General features: G+C 43.7%; 1 protein-coding gene across 1 annotated transcript in view; it reads right to left on the reverse strand.

Annotated features, from left to right (window-relative positions):
* slc17a8 (solute carrier family 17 member 8) overlaps positions 1–19,747 on the reverse strand; it is a 33,193-nt gene that overhangs the window by 1,354 nt on the left and 12,092 nt on the right. Inside the window, exons 2-9 of the mRNA XM_014125382.2 lie at positions 16,900–17,152; positions 12,795–12,913; positions 11,485–11,599; positions 11,151–11,238; positions 8,785–8,871; positions 5,400–5,542; positions 3,723–3,872; positions 230–362 (exon numbers count right to left, since the gene is read on the reverse strand). Coding sequence (XP_013980857.1) covers positions 230–362; positions 3,723–3,872; positions 5,400–5,542; positions 8,785–8,871; positions 11,151–11,238; positions 11,485–11,599; positions 12,795–12,913; positions 16,900–17,152 — 1,088 coding nt within the window. The remainder of the gene's footprint in view (positions 1–229; positions 363–3,722; positions 3,873–5,399; positions 5,543–8,784; positions 8,872–11,150; positions 11,239–11,484; positions 11,600–12,794; positions 12,914–16,899; positions 17,153–19,747) is intronic.

Here is a 19,747-nt window from a genome sequence, read left to right on the forward strand (position 1 = left end):
AACATTCTTACAACGCTAGGAAACATTCCAAGGAAATCTCAATTTTGTTTTCAGCTAAAGTCAGAGAAATAATATTCCACAAATGTTTTCAAAATGTCAACATTAGGAGAAGGAAATGCCATAATTGTTATATAAAAAAGTATGGAGTCACGTTGTATCAGTGCTAGTTTTATGCCCTTCCTAAGTACAATGTAAGGGAAATGAAGTCATTCTGTCCTGGGTACTATACCTCCGCAGTTCATGATTTTCCGGACGTTTGTAGTTGACATGATTTTACGACTGCGTAGGAAGTCGGCTAGCTGGCCACCGATGGGCACTACGATGGTCATCACCATGTGAGGCACAGCAGACAGGAGCCCCACCTGTGAGGAGGAACAAGACAACACCCAGAAATAATGGTAAGAGCATCAGGCTAGAGGATGAGTTGATTATTTTTATTGGCTGTGTAGTGCTAACGCAAAAAACTAAATGTGCACTCCTTGTGCATTATCTACCAAGAGAATTCTCTTTGATTATTATCACAGCCGTGTATATCCCCCCCAAGCAGACACCTCGACGGCCCTGAAAGAACTTCATTGGACTCTATGTAAACTGGAAACCACATATATTGAGGCTGCATGTATTGTAGCTGGGGATTTTAACAAGGCTAATCTGAAAACAAGGCTCCCTAAATTTTATCAGCATATTGAATGCGTGACCAAGGCTGGCAAAATTCTGGATCATTGCTACTCTAACTTCCGCGACGCATACAAAGCCCTCCCTCGCCCTCATATTTGGCAAATCTGACCACGACTCCATTTTGTTGGTCCCAGCCTATAGACAGAAACTAAAACAGGAAACTCCCGTGCTCAGGTCTGTTCAAAGCTGGTCTGACCAATCTGATTCCACGCTTCAAGATTGCGTCGATCACGTGGACTGGGATATGTTCTGGATAGCATCGGATAGCATCGGACAACAACATTGATGTATACGCTGATTCGGTGAGCGAGTTTATTAGCAAGTGCATCGGTGACGTTGTACCCACGGTGACTATTAAAACCTTCCCCAACAGAAACTGTGGATTGATGGCAGCATTCGCGCAAAACTGAAACCGCGAACCACTGCTTTTAATCATGGCAAGGTGACCGGAAACATCACCAAATACAAACAGTGTAGCTATTCCCTCAGCAAGGCAATCAAACAAGCTAAGTGTCAGTATAGAGACAAAGTAGAGTCGCAATTCAACGGCTCAGACACGAGACGTATGTGGCAGGGTGTACAGTCAATCACGGATTACAAAAAGAAAACCAGCCCCGTCGCGGACACTGATGTCTTACTCCCAGACAAACTAAACAACTTCTTTGCTCGCTTTGAGGACAATACAGTGCCACTGACACAGCCCGCTACCAAAACCTGCAGGCTCTCCTTCACTGCAGCCAACGTGAGTAAAATATTGTTAACCCTCGCAGGGCTGCTGGCCCAGACGGCATCCCTAGCCGCGACCTCAGAGCATGCGCAGACCAGCTGGCTGGAGTGTTTACGGAAATATTCAATCAATCCCTATCCCAGTCTGCTGTTCCCACATGCTTCAAGAGGGCCACCATTGTTCCTGTTCGCAAGAAAGCTAAGGTAACTGAGCTAAACGACTATCGCCCTGTACCACTCACTTCCGTCATCATGAAGTGCTTTGAGAGACTAGTCAAGGATCATATCACCTCCACCCTAGACCCACTCCAATTTGCTTACCGCCCCAATAGGTCCACAGACGACACAATCAAAATCACACTGCACACTGCCCTATCCCATCTGGACAAGAGGAATACCTATGTAAGAATGCTGTTCATCGATTACAGCTCAGTATTTAACGCCATAGTACCCTCCAAACTCGTCATTAAGCTCGAGACCCTGGGTCTCGACCCCGCCCTGTGCAACTGGGTCCTGGACTTTCTGACGGGACGCCCCCAGGTGGTGAGGGTAGGAAACAACATCTCCACCCCGCTGATCCTCAACACTGGGGCCCCACAAGGGTAGTTCTCAGCCCTCTCCTGTGCTCCCTATTCACCCATGACTGTTCATGCACGCCTCCAACTCAATCATCAAGTTTGCAGACAGCCCTACAGTGGTAGGCTTGATTACCAACAACGATGAGACGGCCTCCAGGGAGGAGGTGAGGGCCCTCGGTGTGTGGTGTCAGGAAAATAACCTCTCACTCAACGTCAACAAAACAAAGGAAATGATCGTGGACTTCAGGAAACAGCAGAGGGAGTACCCCCCTATCCACATCAACGGGACAGTAGTGGAGAAGGTGGAAAGTTTTAAGTCCCTCTGAGTACACAGCACGGACAAACTGAAGTGGTCCACCCACACAGACAGCATGGTGAAGAAGGCTGAAGAAATTTGGCTTGTCACCAAAACCACTCACAAACTTTTACAGATGCACAATCGAGAGCATCCTGTCGGGCTGTATCACCGCCTGGTACGGCAACTGCTCCGCCCACAACCGTAAGGCTCTCCAGAGGGTAGTGAGGTCTGCACAACGCATCACCGGGGGCAAACTACCTACAGCACCCGATGTCACAGGAAGGCCAAAAAGATCATCAAGGACAACAACCACCCGAGCCACTGCCTGTTCACCCCGCTATCATCCAGAAGGCGAGGTCAGTACAGGTGCATCAAAGCTGGGACCGAGAGACTGAAAAACAGCTTCTATCTCAAGGCCATCAGACTGTTAAACAGCCATCACTAACTTTGAGTGGGTGCTGCTAACATATTGACTCAAATCTCTAGCCACTTTAATAATAAAAAATTGGGTGTAATAAATGTTTCACTAGTCACTTTAAACAATGCCACTTTATATAATGTTTACATACCCTACATTACTCATCTCATATGTATATACTGTACTCTATACCATCTACTGCATCTTGCCTATGCCGTTCGGCCATCGCTCATCTATATATTTATATGTACATATTCTTATTCATTCCTTTACACTTGTGTGTATAAGGTAGTTGTTGTAAAATTGTTAGATTACTTGTTAGATATTACTGCACGGTCAGAACTAGAAGCACAAGCATTTCGCTACACTCGCATTAACATCTGCTAACCATGTGTATGTGACCAATAAAATTTGATTTGATTTGATTTATTAATATTATGTTTAGTGTCATGCCAAACATTTCTCTAACATTTTGTACTTTCTTTCATGTATGACATAATCTAGATGTTGAAAATTATGATCCATTTGAGTCTTATGATAATTGATTCCACTTGTACTGCTCAGTATTGTATACAATGTGTTGTCCCATTTGCTGCGCTCTTTCAACATTTATAGGCACCTTTACCGCTTTTTACAATCCATGATCTTGGCTGTCTAACTGATGACAGAGTCGGAGCAGGTCTTTGCTGATGAAGCGTTTAACTTTGAATGTGAGTTTGCATGTCCTCAGCTCAGCCTGTCAGAAAACCATCCATAATAGATTAGTTTAACAGAGAAATTACGCAACATCAAAAAACAGGCACATGGACTGCTGGTCATGTCACCTTTTTCATAGTTTTTTTTTTACATAAAACTTTTTTGTATCTGTGTCAATTTCGACCAGCCCATGATCCAGCCCGTCTGGCATTTGCCAGAATGGCCATTATGTCCAATTCGCCCATGATTGTGGTCCCATTTTTCATGGATAACAAATTGCATTGAGACTTCTTAGATCTATACCACACAGAGTAACTGTGAGACCAACCTTGCCGATGGAGAAGCCAAACACCTCCTCAAAGTAGGCTGGCTGGCTGATGAGGAGCAGATAGAAGGTCCAGCTACGGCAGAAGTTAGCCACGATGATGGCATAGACAGGCATGGAGGTGAAGAAACGGCGCCATGGAGTCTTGAATTTCTGTGGTGGGCCAGAGAAGAGGGACCTGATCTCACTGACTCATGGCTCAATTTCATGGGTCAATTTCAGAGGTCAACCTGGGTTATGTATTGGGTTATGTTTTCATTTGTCAAGCTTGTCACCAATTTCAAGGGTCAACTGCACTCAAATAGGTAGCCTGTGCAGTACTGTTGTTAAACCTGCTTATGTCTCCATTTATGTTTTCATTTGTCAAGCTTGATAACATCTTATATGGGTGTCATAAAACTTCTCTAAGTACAGTACTTACAAGAACAGAATATTTGAAATAACATAAATCTTATACCTATACTGAACAAAAATATCAACATGCAACAATTTCAAAGACGTTACTGAGTTACAATTCATATAAGGATATCAATCAATTTAAATAAATGAATTAGGCTCTAATCTATGGATTTCACATGACTGGGAATACAGATATGTACATTATCTGTTGGTCACAGATACCTTAAAAAAAAACCTAGGGGCGTGGGTCAGAAAACCAGTCAGTACCTGGTGTGACCACCACTTGCCTCATGCAGCGCAACACATCTCCTTCTCATAGAATTGTTCAAGCTGTTGATTGTGGCCTGTGGAATGTTGTCCCACTACTCTTCAATGGCTGTGTGAAGTTGCTGGATATTGGCGGAAACTGGAACACGCTGATGTACACCTCAATCTAGAGCATCCCAAACATGATCAATGGGTGAAATGTCTGGTGAATATGCAGGTCATTGGAGGAACTGGGACATTTTCAGCTTCCAGGAATTGTGTACAGATCCTTGCGACATGGGGCATTACATTATCATGCTGAAAGATGAGGTGATGGCGGCAGATGAATGTCACGACAACAGGCCTCAGGATTTCGTCACGGGATCTCGTCTCTCTGTGCATTCAAATTGCCATCGCTAAAATGCAATCGTGTTCGTTGTCCATAGCTTATGTCTGCCCATACCATAACCCCACTGCCACCATGGGGCACTCTGTTCACAACATTGACATCAGCAAACCACTCGTACACATCACGTCATACATGTGAGGCCGGTTGGACGTACAACGTCATTTTAGAGAAAAATATAAAAATGTATATTCAATTATCTGGCAACAGCTCTGGTGGACTTTCCTGCAGTCGGCATGCCAATTGCACGCTCCCTCAAAACTTGAGACATCTGTGACATTGTGTTGTGTGACAAACTGCACATTTTAGAGTGGCCTTTTATTGTCCCCAGCACAAGGTGCACCTGTGTATTGATCATGTTGTTTAATCAGCTTCTTGGTATGCCCCACCTGTCAGGTGGATGGATTATCTTGGCAAATTAGAAATGCTCAATAACAATGATGTAAACAAATATGTGCCGGAATTTGAGATAAATGTGCTTTTTTTGCATATGGAAAATTTCTCGGATCTTTTATTTCAGCTCATGAAACATGGGAACAACACTTTACATGTGGCATTTATATATTTTTTCAGTGTATGATAGTCTATACTAATGCATCTGACCACAGCCAGATTGAGCAGAGGCATACCTCAGTGGCGCTCAATATTTTGACACCCTCGCCAATGGTGGTCTCTATGTAGATCCTCTCCTCATCGCTTATAGTGGGGTGGGCGGCTGGGCTCCCATAGGCAAGCAGGAGCCAGAAGATGTACCATATAATCCCAAATACACCTGAATGCATAGAAATAAAAAATACAGGTTATCATCAATGCTCATATCGTCATATGGATCTAACAAACTAGTCTGTTATCAACAGATTTACAGATGATTTTTCATATTGTAAATGTGAAGCATTTATGGGCGGTTTCCTGGACACTGTTTAAGCAAAGTCCTGAACTAAAAAGCATAGTCCTGGACTAAAAAGCAAGATCAATGGAGAATTTGAATTGAAAATGTTTTTATTCCAGGATTAGGCTTAATCTGTGTCCAGGATTTGTAAAAGATCATAGAGATGGAAAGAGGGAACACCTCATTCATTGGCTCATCTATCACAGTGCCATCTGTTTTGTTACCAGATCACCGTATACCATCCACCACTGCGACCTGTATGCTCTAGTCGGCTGGCCCTCGCTACATATTCGTCGCCAGACTCACTGGCTCCAGGTCATCTATAAGTCTATGCTAGGTAAAGCTCCGCCTTATCTCATTTCACTGGTCATGATAACAACACCCACACGTTCCAGCGGGTATATCTCACTGATCGTCCCTAAAGCCAACACCTCATTTGGCCGCCTTTCCTTCCAGTTCTCTGCTGCCAGTGACTGGAACGAATTGCAAAAATCGCTGAAGTTGGAGACTTTTATTTCCCTCACGAACTTTAAACATCAGTTACCTGAGCTGCTAACCGATCACTGCAGCTGTACATAGTCCATCTGTAAATTGCCCACCCAATCTAGCTACCTCATCCCCATACTGTTTTTATTTTATTTACTTTTCTGCTCTTTTGCACACCAGTATTTCTACTTGCACATCATCATATGCTCTTTTATCACTCCAGTGTTAATCTGCTAAATTGTAATTATTCGCTCCTATGGCCTATTTATTACCTACCTCCTCATGCCTTTTGCACACACTGTATATAGACTTTCTTTTTTTTCTACTGTGTCATTGACTTGTTTATTGTGTTATTGGCTTGTTTATTGTTTACTCCATGTGTAAGTCTGTGTCACACTGATTTGCTTTATCTTGGCCAGGTCGCAGTTGTAAATGAGAACTTGTTCTCAACTAGCCTACCTGGTTAAATAAAGGTGAAATAAAATACAAAAATAAAAAATCTCTCCTGCTGACATGAATGGAATTATATGATCCCTCCTTATCCACCACACCAGAAATATAAATCCTGAAAGTCCTGTAAATTTGGTGAAAGCCGATGTTCTATCAGTGGGTAAAATATAAAAATTCCCCATGATTTAACTTCTAAGTGGTCTAGCTGTAAAAATCTGGAAATTGTGTAGGTACACGTCATAGCTACATCATTCTCATCACTGGAGATGAGGGATAACACATTTCATAACACTTTTAAAACAGTTTCCTGCACTCCATATCACCAAATTAGCCAATATATGGTATAGGCATACTTGTTTAGAACACATCCATCCGTTTATATTACATAGATGTGCTCAATTTAAACTGTGTTCCAAATTATTCAACTCTCCTTCTCCTTCAAGTACTGTACCATATGTCGCTTTGTGCTCTATGTCTGTGGGGAAACAGAGATATTACAGAAAGAGGAAAAAAAGTTTTTTATAAAAATTTAAAAAATACATTTAAAAAATAAAAATAAGAAAATGAAAAAAAAAATATTACAGAAAGGAGGAGAGAGGAATCCCATTGGGCAATGAATGGAGAAACATCCCACCCAACTGACTGTCGACCCATCACATTCATGTTGTCATGCTGCGTCACGCGGCTGTTAAACTAATCGTCACACAATCCCTTCTCAAAGTCAGGGAATGTATGTTCCTCGAAGGTACGTAATGTCACGATTCCAAAGCAGTACGAAATTACAGAGAACAAGTTAATTATCTCACGTCTTGGAAAATATTTGCAACGCTGTACTTCTTGTTCACGAAATACATGCTAATGTTCAGTTTTTGAGCTAGCACTCAATTGATTCCCATTCACTCCTTGAAGGAGAGCTTTCCTTGTCCCAGAATCGCTCAGAATGCACCGTGCGGCCCATTGGCGACGCATGGGCAATGTACACAATGGGGCTAATACGATTCTAACGGAGTTTCCCATCTCCTCAAAATTATCTCTGCGGGAAAGAAACGTACTCTGCTCACGCTCTGGTCAGAGACGAACTGCACGTTGGACTCAGTGAGATAGACTCCTAAATTGATATTGCAGTTTTTTAAACCGATTTTACAGGTCGCTAGCTACTTCACATGCTGATAATGACTGGTATTTTTGTGCGTAGCTTTGTTTTATACCTAGCTAGCTACCCAGCCAGTTCAGAGGGCATTGCATTGCGGGTTTTGAGGTAGACTTGAGCTGCAACAGATTTCCAAAAACAATTTTCACATATTTCTACCAACACAATGAAACATTTGTTCACCCCCCAAAAAATTATTCACAAAGTAGTGTTATTTAACACTGTTAATCATAGGAATTAGTGGTTTGTGTTGGATTATTCCTTTAACCCATAGGAAGTCCCACACAGTTGACAACTTTAAAATGATGCAAGTGCGCCCTCTATCCATCTCTATGTAAGTGATATGGCAAACTAATTAGAACTGGGCCTTGACCTATTCTAGACCTCAATGATTTTTTATTATTCAAACAAAATGAAAGATTAATTAAGTAGAAATCCCAGACAGGAAAACATTAATTTCAGTCAATTAATCATGTGATTAGATCACAACAGAGCTACAGAAGTGATATTGAAATGCAGCAGGCACAAAGAGTCTTATGAGATTGTGAATATATCTTAATTAAATAACAGTTTAGATCAAATGGACAAAACTGATGAAGCAAAACAGAGAACAACCTGAGACTGGTGTAATACTGATGGTATAATGCGTTGCATGTCACACAAGTGACACCTAGTGTAATACATGGATTGCTGCTCAAATGGGAATCATCCACCCACTTTATCATAGTTAGGCCTGGTCTTGTGAATGCTGTTCTGAAGTCATTGAGATCATTTGAGATTGGATACACATTTAGCAACTCAATAGACAATTTTCACCCTATCGCTAGTTAGATCATAGACATCTCCCTGTTTTACAAAGATCACTATCTTTGGTAATGTCAGTCATCTGGAGTATCTGAATTTAGGTGAATGCATTTCACTGATTTTCCCTACCCAAACTCAATATGAAATCCTTGATCTGCATACCTGTATGAAAGAACTGTAAATCACAGCAATTCTATTTAACAATTTGCCTTTATATTGACTTTTTGAATCTTACCATAGATATAGAAGACTGAGGGCCATCCAACAAACTGAACCAGGACTCCTGCTAAAGGCATGGCAATCACAGCACCTGCATAGGAACCTGGAAACAAGGAAAGGGAAATATGACTATGCCACTGTTGTAGTTCTGTCTGGTGTGTAATGGGACTCCATCTAAAGGAAACCCCAATAAAATGATTAAATAGTGATGCCAAGGTATCACAACGATCCAGAGGTAGGTGAAAACACTTTGACTATTAGATTATTATCAGTCTGCAGCCTCTCAGCAACTCTTCTTCAACACAGGACTAGAAAAACATCTCTTAGAAAAAAGGGTTCCAAAAGGGTTCTGTGGCTGTCCCCATAGGGGAACCCATTTTGGTTCCAGGTAGAACTCCTTTGGGTTCCATGTAGAACCCTCTGTGGAAAGGGTTCTACATGGAATCCAAAAGGGTTCTACCTATAACCAAAAGTGGTCTACCTGGAACCAAAAGGGGTTCTTCAATGAGGACAGCCAAATAACCCTTTTTGATTGTAAATAGAACCTTTTTTTCTAAGAGTGTAGAAAAGTATTCCATGTCTCATAGGTCATCTTGGTAAGCATAAAGATGCAACAGCAACCGTATTGGACTCATCAAATTAGGACTCATTGAAACTGTCCTTGGGAGAGGATGTTTTAATGTATATTCTATTATCTGATGGCCTTATAAACACTCTCGATTTGTAGAGGCCCGGGAGCATGACTGTGCTTTTGGACAGTAGGCAATATGACACTTCATTTGGGTTGAATGGGAGAGGACCTCCTTCAGAGTGAGCAGGTGAAGCGCGTGAGGGCAATCTTTCATTCAGAGGCGATGTCAAGAGGGTTTGGAAGCGCCGGTTGTCATGGCACCAGTTTATTCTGAAAGATGGCTGTTTTAATGCATTTTCATGGGGAACAACAGCCGACATCTGCAAAACAAAACAAGCTTCCCAGTCCCTATTTTCAGCCATTTTACCACAATGCTAAACATCTCTAGGCAGAGAACAATGATATATCTATTCAATGGATTCAGTTAAAGGCCCAGTGCAGCCAAAAACATAGTTTTCAGTGTTTTGTATACACTGAGTATACAAAACATGCTCTTTCCATGGCTTACACTGACCAGGTGAATCCAGGTGAAAGCTATGAACCCTTATTGATGTCACTTGTTAAATCCACATATATCAGTGTAGATCAGTGGAGGCTGCAGAAGGGAGGATGGCTCATAATAATGGCTGGAACGGAGAAAATGGAATGGCATTAAACAAATGGAAACCAATTAAGGTGCCACCAACCTCCTGTGGTGTAGATGAAGGGGAAGAGACAGATTAAATAAGGATTTTTAAGTATTGAAACAATTGAGACATTGATTATGTATGTGTGACATTCAGAGGGTGAATGGGCAAGGCAAAATATTTAAGTGCCTTTGAATGGAGTATGGTAGTAGGTGCCAGGCACACTGGTCTGTAGAACTCAAGAACTGCAACGCTGCTGGGTTTTTCATGCTCAACAGTTTCCCGCGTGTATCATGAATGGTCCACCACCCCTTGTAGAGTCCACGCCCCGACAAATTGGGCATTCAAATGTAACTAGTACTTTCGGGTGTCAGGGAAAACGTATGGAGTAAAAAGTACATTCTTTTCTTTAGGAATGTAGTGAAGTAAAAATTGTCCAAAATATAAATAGGAAAGTACAGATACCCCCAAAAAACGACTCAAGTAGTACTTTAAAGTATTTTTACTTATGTACTTTACACCACTGGAAAAGACCGCCTGAAATGTAAGCTTGTTTTGGTGGGATGGAGGTTTTGACCTGTCTGGTGAAAACACCAGACGGCTATTTTGTTAATAGACCAAAAAGAGAGTTCCGAACCTCTGCCATTAACAGCTAGTTTTCAGTTTTTCCTCCCCACTCAGACCACTCTGAGACAGTCCGAGCAAAATTCTTGCTTGAATTTGTCTTTACTAAGAATCTATTTTTTAAAATATTTTTGACCATTTTAATTGAAACCATCACAAGCTATATACTTGTTACTCAGAAATGATTTGATATTGAGATAAAAATGGATGCATTAGGCCTTTAAACTAATAGGGTTGACTGTGGTTATGGATTCAACAGAAAGGCAGGCAGGGTATTTTTGAATATCCATTTGATTTACTGAATGAATTACATTTTTGTTTTCCTGTCTTTTACCACATCTTTTCACTTGAAAGTTTTGCTATTGTGGAAAATCGTCAGCACAATTTCATAAAGCTCAATTGGATGGGAAGAAAAACAGTTGAATGGGAAGAAATTCGATTAACTTTATTTGACTCAAACATTGCACCTATATTAAGCTTGTCAATTTTCATATCACTTACCACAGAATGAGGTGGTGGCCAGTCGACTTCTCTCCAGGGGAGGGGCCCATTTGGCCCACATCCCATGGCATGCAGGGTAGGTAACACCCTGTACAAGAAACATTATATGGCATCATTATTCTGAATAATCAACCTGAGTAAAGAGATACAGATAAACATGTGTTTCTGTACTGTCTACATATGTACTGTATATGAGCTTGGTCAAATGATCAGTCATTATGACGACGACTGTTGACACCTTCAATTGGGCTACATTTAGTAGATTTTGTGAGATTCTGTCTTAGATTCGACCTGAAAGTGTCAATGAAATCTGGCAACACTGAAGACGACTCACCTCCACCAAACCTTGCAGGATGCGGACTAACATGACACAGCCGTAGTGCCTTCTGGCTGCTGAAGGGATGAACATATTCAGTATGGACGTGAGAAAAATGGCCGCCCCAAACACTCTGTGGAAACATTACATTATAGTGTGACTAGGTTGTAGACAACAATGGCGAAAAAAAGGGTAGCATTGCACGTTCTTTCAATAATGCATACAAAATGACATATGAGCTAAAAATACTGTGAATGTAACATAACAGCTACTTAGAGCATTTGAAAAGCTTGATGGAACATTGACCAATTGTGACATACAACAACCAAGTCAACAACAACCCACCACATACTGTCATGGTTTGTACTGCTGTAGACTTAAATGTCATAAACAGTCACAGTTGAAAAAATGTGAGCACCAAAGACTACCTCCATTAACTCAACACCAATCATCAATGTTCCTGAATTAGTCAGTCCCTCCCAGGTCTCCCCTATCCTCTACTCTAGCCGTTCTAGGAGAATACAGTGTGATCTATGGCACTGCAAGACTAGTTCTCCCCTAACCTGCCCTTCTGGCAGGTGCCAGCTTAAAATGACCAATCCAACATCACAATATGACAGATCTAATATATCTGCCTTTGAAGGACAGACAGAGATACAGAGATCCCATACGTTTATGCTTCATTAACATTGCTCCCCTCTTTCTTCGCTCCACCCATCCCTTTTCCAAAACCGGGTGTAAGTGACACTTGTAATATTCCAGTGGCTGGCGTCTCAGGGAGAAATCAGAGGCAGGATCTTTCATTATTAACTCTGTCAATGGCGTGTCCTCTTTTCCTGTGAAACTTTTATTACAGGACTGCTATCGGCCCCATCAGATCTGCACGCTCACCACACACACACACACCAGACGGCTTTACCCCTTGCTGCTTTAACCCTTACCTAACACACACAAACACACACGTGCACACACACACACACACACACACACACCAGTTTAACCCTTACCACACACACAAACTACATGCCCTTTTCACTTAGGCTCCTAAAACGTTTCTCTTATAGCTCTGACTCCACACACTGACTAACAATTCCAAATACCCTATCTTTCTGTTCTAAACCTCACCACACACATTGACTAACTGCCTATTTCAGACACCCAATCTGTCTGTTCCTGCCCTCAGCACAAGTATCCATTCCAAACCCACCCTAGTCACCTATTTAACCCTCTGTAGTCCACCCACAAACCAGTTCTATCAAAATACCTTACATTTCCCTTTAATTTCAGAGTCTCAAGGAGGGAGATCATTAGCAGTGGGAAGGCCTAACCTGTTGGCGGCCAGCTTGTTGGAGATGAAGCCTCCAGGGATCTGTGTGACGATGTAACCCCAGAAGAAGGAGCCATGGATCAGTCCCACAGTCTCTGGGTCCCAGTTGAATTGAGCTGGCTGGGGAACAGAGTTATATAATATAGGGTATTTAACTGGTTACGAGTTCTTTCACGTGTGTGTGTGTGTGTGTGTGTGTGTGTGTGTGTGTGTGAGTGTCGGGTGCTATTGTGTTGTTTGAGATTGAAAATAGAGCCAGAGGACTGTTTGGGTGATGCTGCTGTCCTTCAGAACAACGCTTGAACTTTTCCATCCAAATATCAGCTGTTGAATTACAATGCTACTATAATACAACATAAAACAACATTCAAGGGTTTGTTCATCTCCTATCATGTTCCCCTGTTTCAGGAATGGATGATTCATGGAGTTAATTGACAGAATTAAACTCAAAGATTTTGATATGCAATCTAATTTGGTATTCTGATCTACATTGATGACTACATTGACGACTGGCTAACCGGTGATGCTAGATTAATCAGTGTGTCACGCCCTGACCGTAGAGAGCCTTTTTATTCCTCTATTTGGTTAGTTCAGGGTGTGATTTGGGTGGGCATTCTAGATTATTGTATTTCTATGTTGGCCTGATATGGTTCCCAATCAGAGGCAGCTGTCTTTCGTTGTCTCTGATTGGGGATCATATTTAGGCAGCCTTTTCCCACTGGGTTTTTGTGGGATCTTGTTTTTGTTAGGTATCTGTGTAGCCTGCAGAACTTTACTTTCGTTGTATTGTATTTTGCTGTTTTGACGGTGTTCATTTTTAATAAAGGAAAAATGTTCGCCTACCACGCTGCACCTTGGTCTCCTTCTTCAGACGAGTGAAACAGAAGATCCACCAAAAAACGGACCAAGCAATGTGGCCAGGATGAGTGGACATGGGAGGAAATTATGAATGGAAAGGGGCCCTGGACGCGGATTGGGGAGTATCGCCGTTCAAGGGAGGAGATGGAGGCAGCAAGAGAGGAACGGCGATGATACGAGGAATTAGCACAACAACGGAAGCCCGAGAGGCAGCTCCAAAAAACTTTTTTTTGGGGGGGGGCACACGGGGAGATTGGCGGAGTCAGGGTTTAGACCTGAGCCAACTCCCCGTGCTTACCGTGGGGAGCGTGTGACCGGTCAGGCACCGTGTTATGCGGTGATGCGCACTGTCTCCAGTACGCATTCACAGCTCGATGCGCTCTGTGCCTGCACATTTGCCGTGCTAGAGTGGGCATTCAGCCAAGACGGATTGTGCCGGCTCAGCGCTCCTGGTCTCCGGTGCGTCTCTTCGGCCCAGGATATCCTGCGCCGGCTCTGCACATGGTGTCTCTGGTGCGCCTTCACAGCCCAGTGCGTCCTGTGCCAGCGCCCCGCATTTGCCGGGCGAAAGTAAGCATCCAGCCAGGACGGGTTGTGCCAGCTCTACGCTCGAGACCTAGAGTGCGCCTCCACGGCCCAGTGTATCTGGTGCCTGCTCCACGCACCAGGTTTCCAGTGCATCTCCCCAGTCCGGTGAGACTTGTTCCAGCTCCACGTAAGAAGCCTCCAGTGATGATCCATGGCCCGAAGCCTCCAGTGATGATCCATGGCCCGGAGCCTGTAGTGATGATCCATGGCACGAAGCCTCCAGTGACAATCCATGGCCCAGAGCCTCCAGTGATAATCCATGGCGCGAAGCCTCCTGTGACGATCCATGGCCCGGAGCCCGTAGCGACGATCCATGGGCCGGAGCCCCCAGCGACAGGCCCCTGTCCGGAGCCTCCAGCGACGGTCCCCTGTCCGGAGCCTCCAGCGACGGTCCCCTGTCCGGAGCCCCCAGCGACGGTCCCCGATCCGGAGCCCCCGGCGACGGTCGGCGGTCCAGTCCCTCCGGCGACGATCTACGATCCGGACCCTCCGGCGACGATCCACGGTCCGGGTCCTCCGGCGACGACCCACGGTCCGGATCATTCGGCGATGACCCCCAAAATAGTCGCCACCGAGGATGGCGGATCTGCGAGCAGAGCGGGGTCTACGTCCCGCACCGGAGCCGCCACCGAGGCTAGATGCCCACCCGGATCCTCCCCTATTGAGTCAGGTTTTGCGGCCGGAGTCCGCACCTTTGGGGGGGGTACTGTCACGCCCTGACCGTAGAGAGCCTTTTTATTCCTCTATTTGGTTAGTTCAGGGTGTGATTTGGGTGGGCATTCTAGATTATTGTATTTCTATGTTGGCCTGATATGGTTCCCAATCAGAGGCAGCTGTCTTTCGTTGTCTCTGATTGGGGGTCATATTTAGGCAGCCTTTTCCCACTGGGTTTTTGTGGGATCTTGTTTTTGTTAGGTATCTGTGTAGCCTGCAGAACTTTACTTTCGTTGTATTGTATTTTGCTGTTTTGACGGTGTTCATTTTTAATAAAGGAAAAATGTTCGCCAACCACTATGCACCTTGGTCTCCTTCTTCAGACGAGCGTAACACATTGATTATTGACTATTGTCATCTAAGAAGCCTATTACACATGCCCATTCACTACTATGGAGTGATATAAAAAAGGTATGTTGGCAAAATTCATTCACTGGCACTGCTGGCACTGATATCATTCTGTGGCGAAGCCACACTAAGCTCGTCTCTCCACTGGTGCACTCTCCAAATTCCCGCCAATTGATCAAACGCATTGTTTCTGTACTGAAAATGCTTTATGTTTTCTCAAGTTAAACAGCATATTTCTTAAATCTATATTCAATATAATCTTACAATAATCGCTATTGTTACATCGCTTCATTCCGTTTTTTTGCAACATTGTAGACAGCTACCCAGTGAGCACAGATGTCAATTCAACATCTATTCCACGTTGGTTCAACGTAATTTCATAGAAATGACGTGGAAACAACGTTGATTCAACTAGTGTGTTTCCTATCTGTTTCATTATAAGGCTGCAGGTAGCCAAGCAGTTAGAGCATTGGGCCAGTAACCTAAAGGTCGCTGGTTTGAATACCCGAGGTGCAAAAGTTGTTGTTGTGCTCTTGAGCAAGACACTTAACCCTAATTTGCTCCAGGGGTGCTGTACTACTATGGATGAAACAAAACATTTCATTGCATCTATCTGGTGTATGTGACAATAAAAAAAGATATACAGTACTACATATTGTTGCATTTATTTACTGTTTGATACTCGGAGCTGCGGTTTTTTACTAAATTCATGAGGAAGAAGTTTTTTATTTCGCTCAAGAAACTGTTACTTTCTTTTGAGTCTGTATTTCCCCAAAATGTTTGATGCCCGCCTACCAATCTGTCTTGTGTCCAGACCTTTCAGTGACAAAATATTTAAGTATGTTTCAATATTTTTACAAGACAACCATGTATGATTGGAATATAGGAGTTTGGTGAAATGCCAATTACATTTAAAGGCAGTGGGGTCATGTGTTGCTGCATTCAAGCCTGAAGGTTATTTTCTTTTGAATATTGAAGTTTGAACTTTGTAAATAGGCCTTGGAACCACAGCTCCACATATGAACTTATGCTGCTTCATTGCCCTTACAACTGCTATCCTACAAGGTTCCTATTATACACACCCCATAATGCACACATAATGCACTATGGATATATATTTTTTAAATCCTTTTTGGTACATTTACCCCTTTTTCTCCCCAATTTGTAGTTACAGTCTTGTCCCATCACTGCAACTCCCCTATGGACTCAGGAGAGATGAAGGTCAAGAGCCATGTGTTCTCCGAAACACGACCCTGCCAAGCCACACTGCTTCTTGACACACTGGTTGCTTAACCAGCCGCACCAATGTGTCGGAGGAAACACCATCCAACTGGCGACCGGGGTCAGCTTGCAGGTGCCCGGTCCACCACAAGGAGTCACTAGAGTGCGATGGGACAAGGAAATCCCGGCCGGCCAAACCATCCCCTAACCCGGACGACGCTGGGCCAATTGTGCACCGCCTCTTGGGTCTCCCGGTCACGGCCGGCTGTGACACAGCCTGGGATCAAACCCGGGTCTGTAGTAACGCCACTCAGGAGGCCCCTATGGATCATTTATTTATTTATTTTATGTCAGTGATTTCTGTCTTTCTCTCTCACCTGGAGTACAGGTGTTCCATTGATGTAGACTGTGTTGTTGTTGACCATCTCCACAATGGCCACCCCCAGGTTGCAACGGATGCCAAAGGAGATGCAGAAGCCCAGCCCACTGAGAATGGCGATGATGTAGCGCTTGGGCAGGCCGCAGCAACCGCAGTCAAATAGAGGGGGATTGTGGCGAGGAGCCACCGGTTGCCCGTCCTCCGTGAGCTCCATCTGGTCATCCTCGTCCACATTGGTCCCATCAATTTTCCTGTAACACAAAACATGGGAGTTGAGAAAACAGTCAACGTTCCTACGAAGTTCAACAGGATGACATTGGTAAGTGTTTAATGGATGACATTGTCATACCACACTACACAGGCCTACTACAAACAAGTATGGTGTATACAAAAAGTATTTGTATACCTGATACCCTTGAATGACACTTTACATTAAATCTACTATGATATTTAAAACAGTTTTTAAAAGACAGGAAGGAAAGGAAACTGCCCACTACCCATGAGAGTTACAAGGTGAACTCAGCATGCCATTCTGAAAAGGTCACTGTGCATCTGATATTTGGTTCCCCCTCACCCTCCTCCCCACTTCTGTACACCTGTTCCACTACCCAGCGTCCCTCTCTGCCCTCATCCCGCAGCGAGCAGGTATTGCTTTCATCTGGCCGCTTCAGATCTCCACCTGAGTACCTCTATCTGGGAAGAAATTCATATGGGGTTCAAGGGGTCTTGTTTTAATCATGCATTTGGTCTCCCTAGCACAGACAGCCATTGTTATTGAATGGTATGTATATATATATATATATATGTGTTTTCAATCCCCTTCATATGGACAGCTGTCGTGATACACCGGCAAATACGGTCAGTGTTTGACGCATCATCCCATCCATCACAAACAAACTGAATGTAAACAGTATCAGCCTCTTTGTTACATTGGTGTGGAGTTCATTTGCACAGCACAAACCCAATGGATGACAGTGTAATAGATATTCTCAACACACCTCCAGGCAGCTTACAGACAGAGTGTTTGATGGACAGGGCAAAAAGGAGAGTCTTGCAAACTCGTATCCAATCTTATAAGACACCGTGAAAAAATCCCTTGTTTGCTACAATTGTTATGTTAAGGGCCAGGAAACCATGCCCTATAGAGAAGCTGTAGAGGCTTTATTTGCTACCTTTGACCCAACCCATTGAAATGAATGAGAGAAGCATCTTATCAACTGTCTTCAGCCATAGTGTTTTGCGTTGTCCATTGACACACTATGTCAGCCATTTTAGAATTTGCACCATAATCAGGTTCCCTAAGTGGCTCCCGTGTGGCTCAGTTGGTAGAGCATGGTGTTTGCAATGCCACGGTTGTGGGTTCGATTCCCACGGGGGACCAGTACAGAGAAAAAATGTATGAAATGTATGCATTCTCTACTGTAAGTTGCTCTGGATAAGAGCGTCTGCTAAATGACTAAAATGTAAAAATGACTATAGAGCGCTAATTTTATCTGCTGCAGAACCGGTAAAGTGCACCTTAAAAGCACTTAAAAACATAATAAGTGTCAAAACTAGGCTTGCAAAGGAAGGGTATATTACCTGAAACTTTTGAAGTTTACCAGTAAACTACCAGAAGCTTTTTAACTTTCAAGGAATATATAGAATTTGATCAGATGAAATCTATTGGCTTTTTTGGGGGTACTTCAGATTATAAGAGGTGTCTAATTATCTCTGGCAATCTGTGTGGCCTTCTGATTTTAAAATAAAAAAATAACAAACCTGTATTTAATGTTTAATATGAGGATTTCAACACATTCTATTGTTTTTTTTACACACTTTTATTTATTTTACTATGTCAAAATGTCTTTGTTGTAAATGTTTTGGGGCAGTTGTGAAAAAAGACAAGAGTTGGAAGAGTTGCAGAGTTAACTGAAAATAATGCCATTGTTGATAAGATGCTTTTTCATTAATTAGGCTATTTTCTCTTGAACCATATTGTGGTGGATGAATCAGAATTAGTTGGGTAACATAGATAATTAAGATGTCTTATCTGCATAATATGCTTATGTGATATATTTGTTATTAGAATGTATCCCTTTGGACTTTGGTGTTGGCAGTTGTACTTCTTCCCTCAGCTGGGGCTCAGTCATTTGGGGCCCAGAGAAGGGAGAGGTCAGGCTTGTCTTTTATATGTCTCTGGTGCTATGCAGAATATCAGAAAGGGAAGAGGACAGGATGGAACATGGTTTTCATATGTGAATGTGTCTTTACCTATTCTTAAACCATGTGAAGGGATGCGATCACAGCCCGGTGCGATCTGTGCCCGTGCCCCGCATTTGTCGAGCTAGGTTGAGCATTCAGCAAGGAAGGGTGGTGCCAGCTCAGCGCTCCTGGTCTCCAGTTCGCCTTCTCGGTCCAGGATATCCTGCGCCAGCGCTGCGCACTGTGTCGCCAGTGCGTATTCACAGCCCAGTTCGTCCTGTGCCAGCGCCCCACGTTTGCCGGGCGAGAGTAAGCATCCAGCCAGGATGGGTTGTGCCAGCTCTATGCTCGAGACCTCCAGTGCGCCTCCACGGCCCAGTATATCCTGTGCCTGTCCCATGTACCCAGCCTCCAGTGAGTCTATCCAGCCTGGTACGCCCTGTGCCTGCTCCTCGCACTTGCCCTGAGGTGCGTGTCACCAGTCTGGCACCACCTGTGCCAGCCCCATGCATCAGGCCTCCAGTGCACCTGCCCAGTCCGGGGTGTCCTGTTCCGGCTTCCGGCACTCGCCCTGAGGTGCTTGTTACCAGTCTGGCGCCACCTGTGCCAGCCCCACGCCTCAGGCCTCCAGTGCGCATTCCCAGTCCAGAGCTTCCGGCGAC

The sequence above is a fragment of the Salmo salar genome, chromosome ssa10 (genome assembly GCF_905237065.1).
Source record: "Salmo salar chromosome ssa10, Ssal_v3.1, whole genome shotgun sequence".
In the NCBI taxonomy this organism is placed as follows: Eukaryota; Metazoa; Chordata; class Actinopteri; order Salmoniformes; family Salmonidae; genus Salmo; species Salmo salar.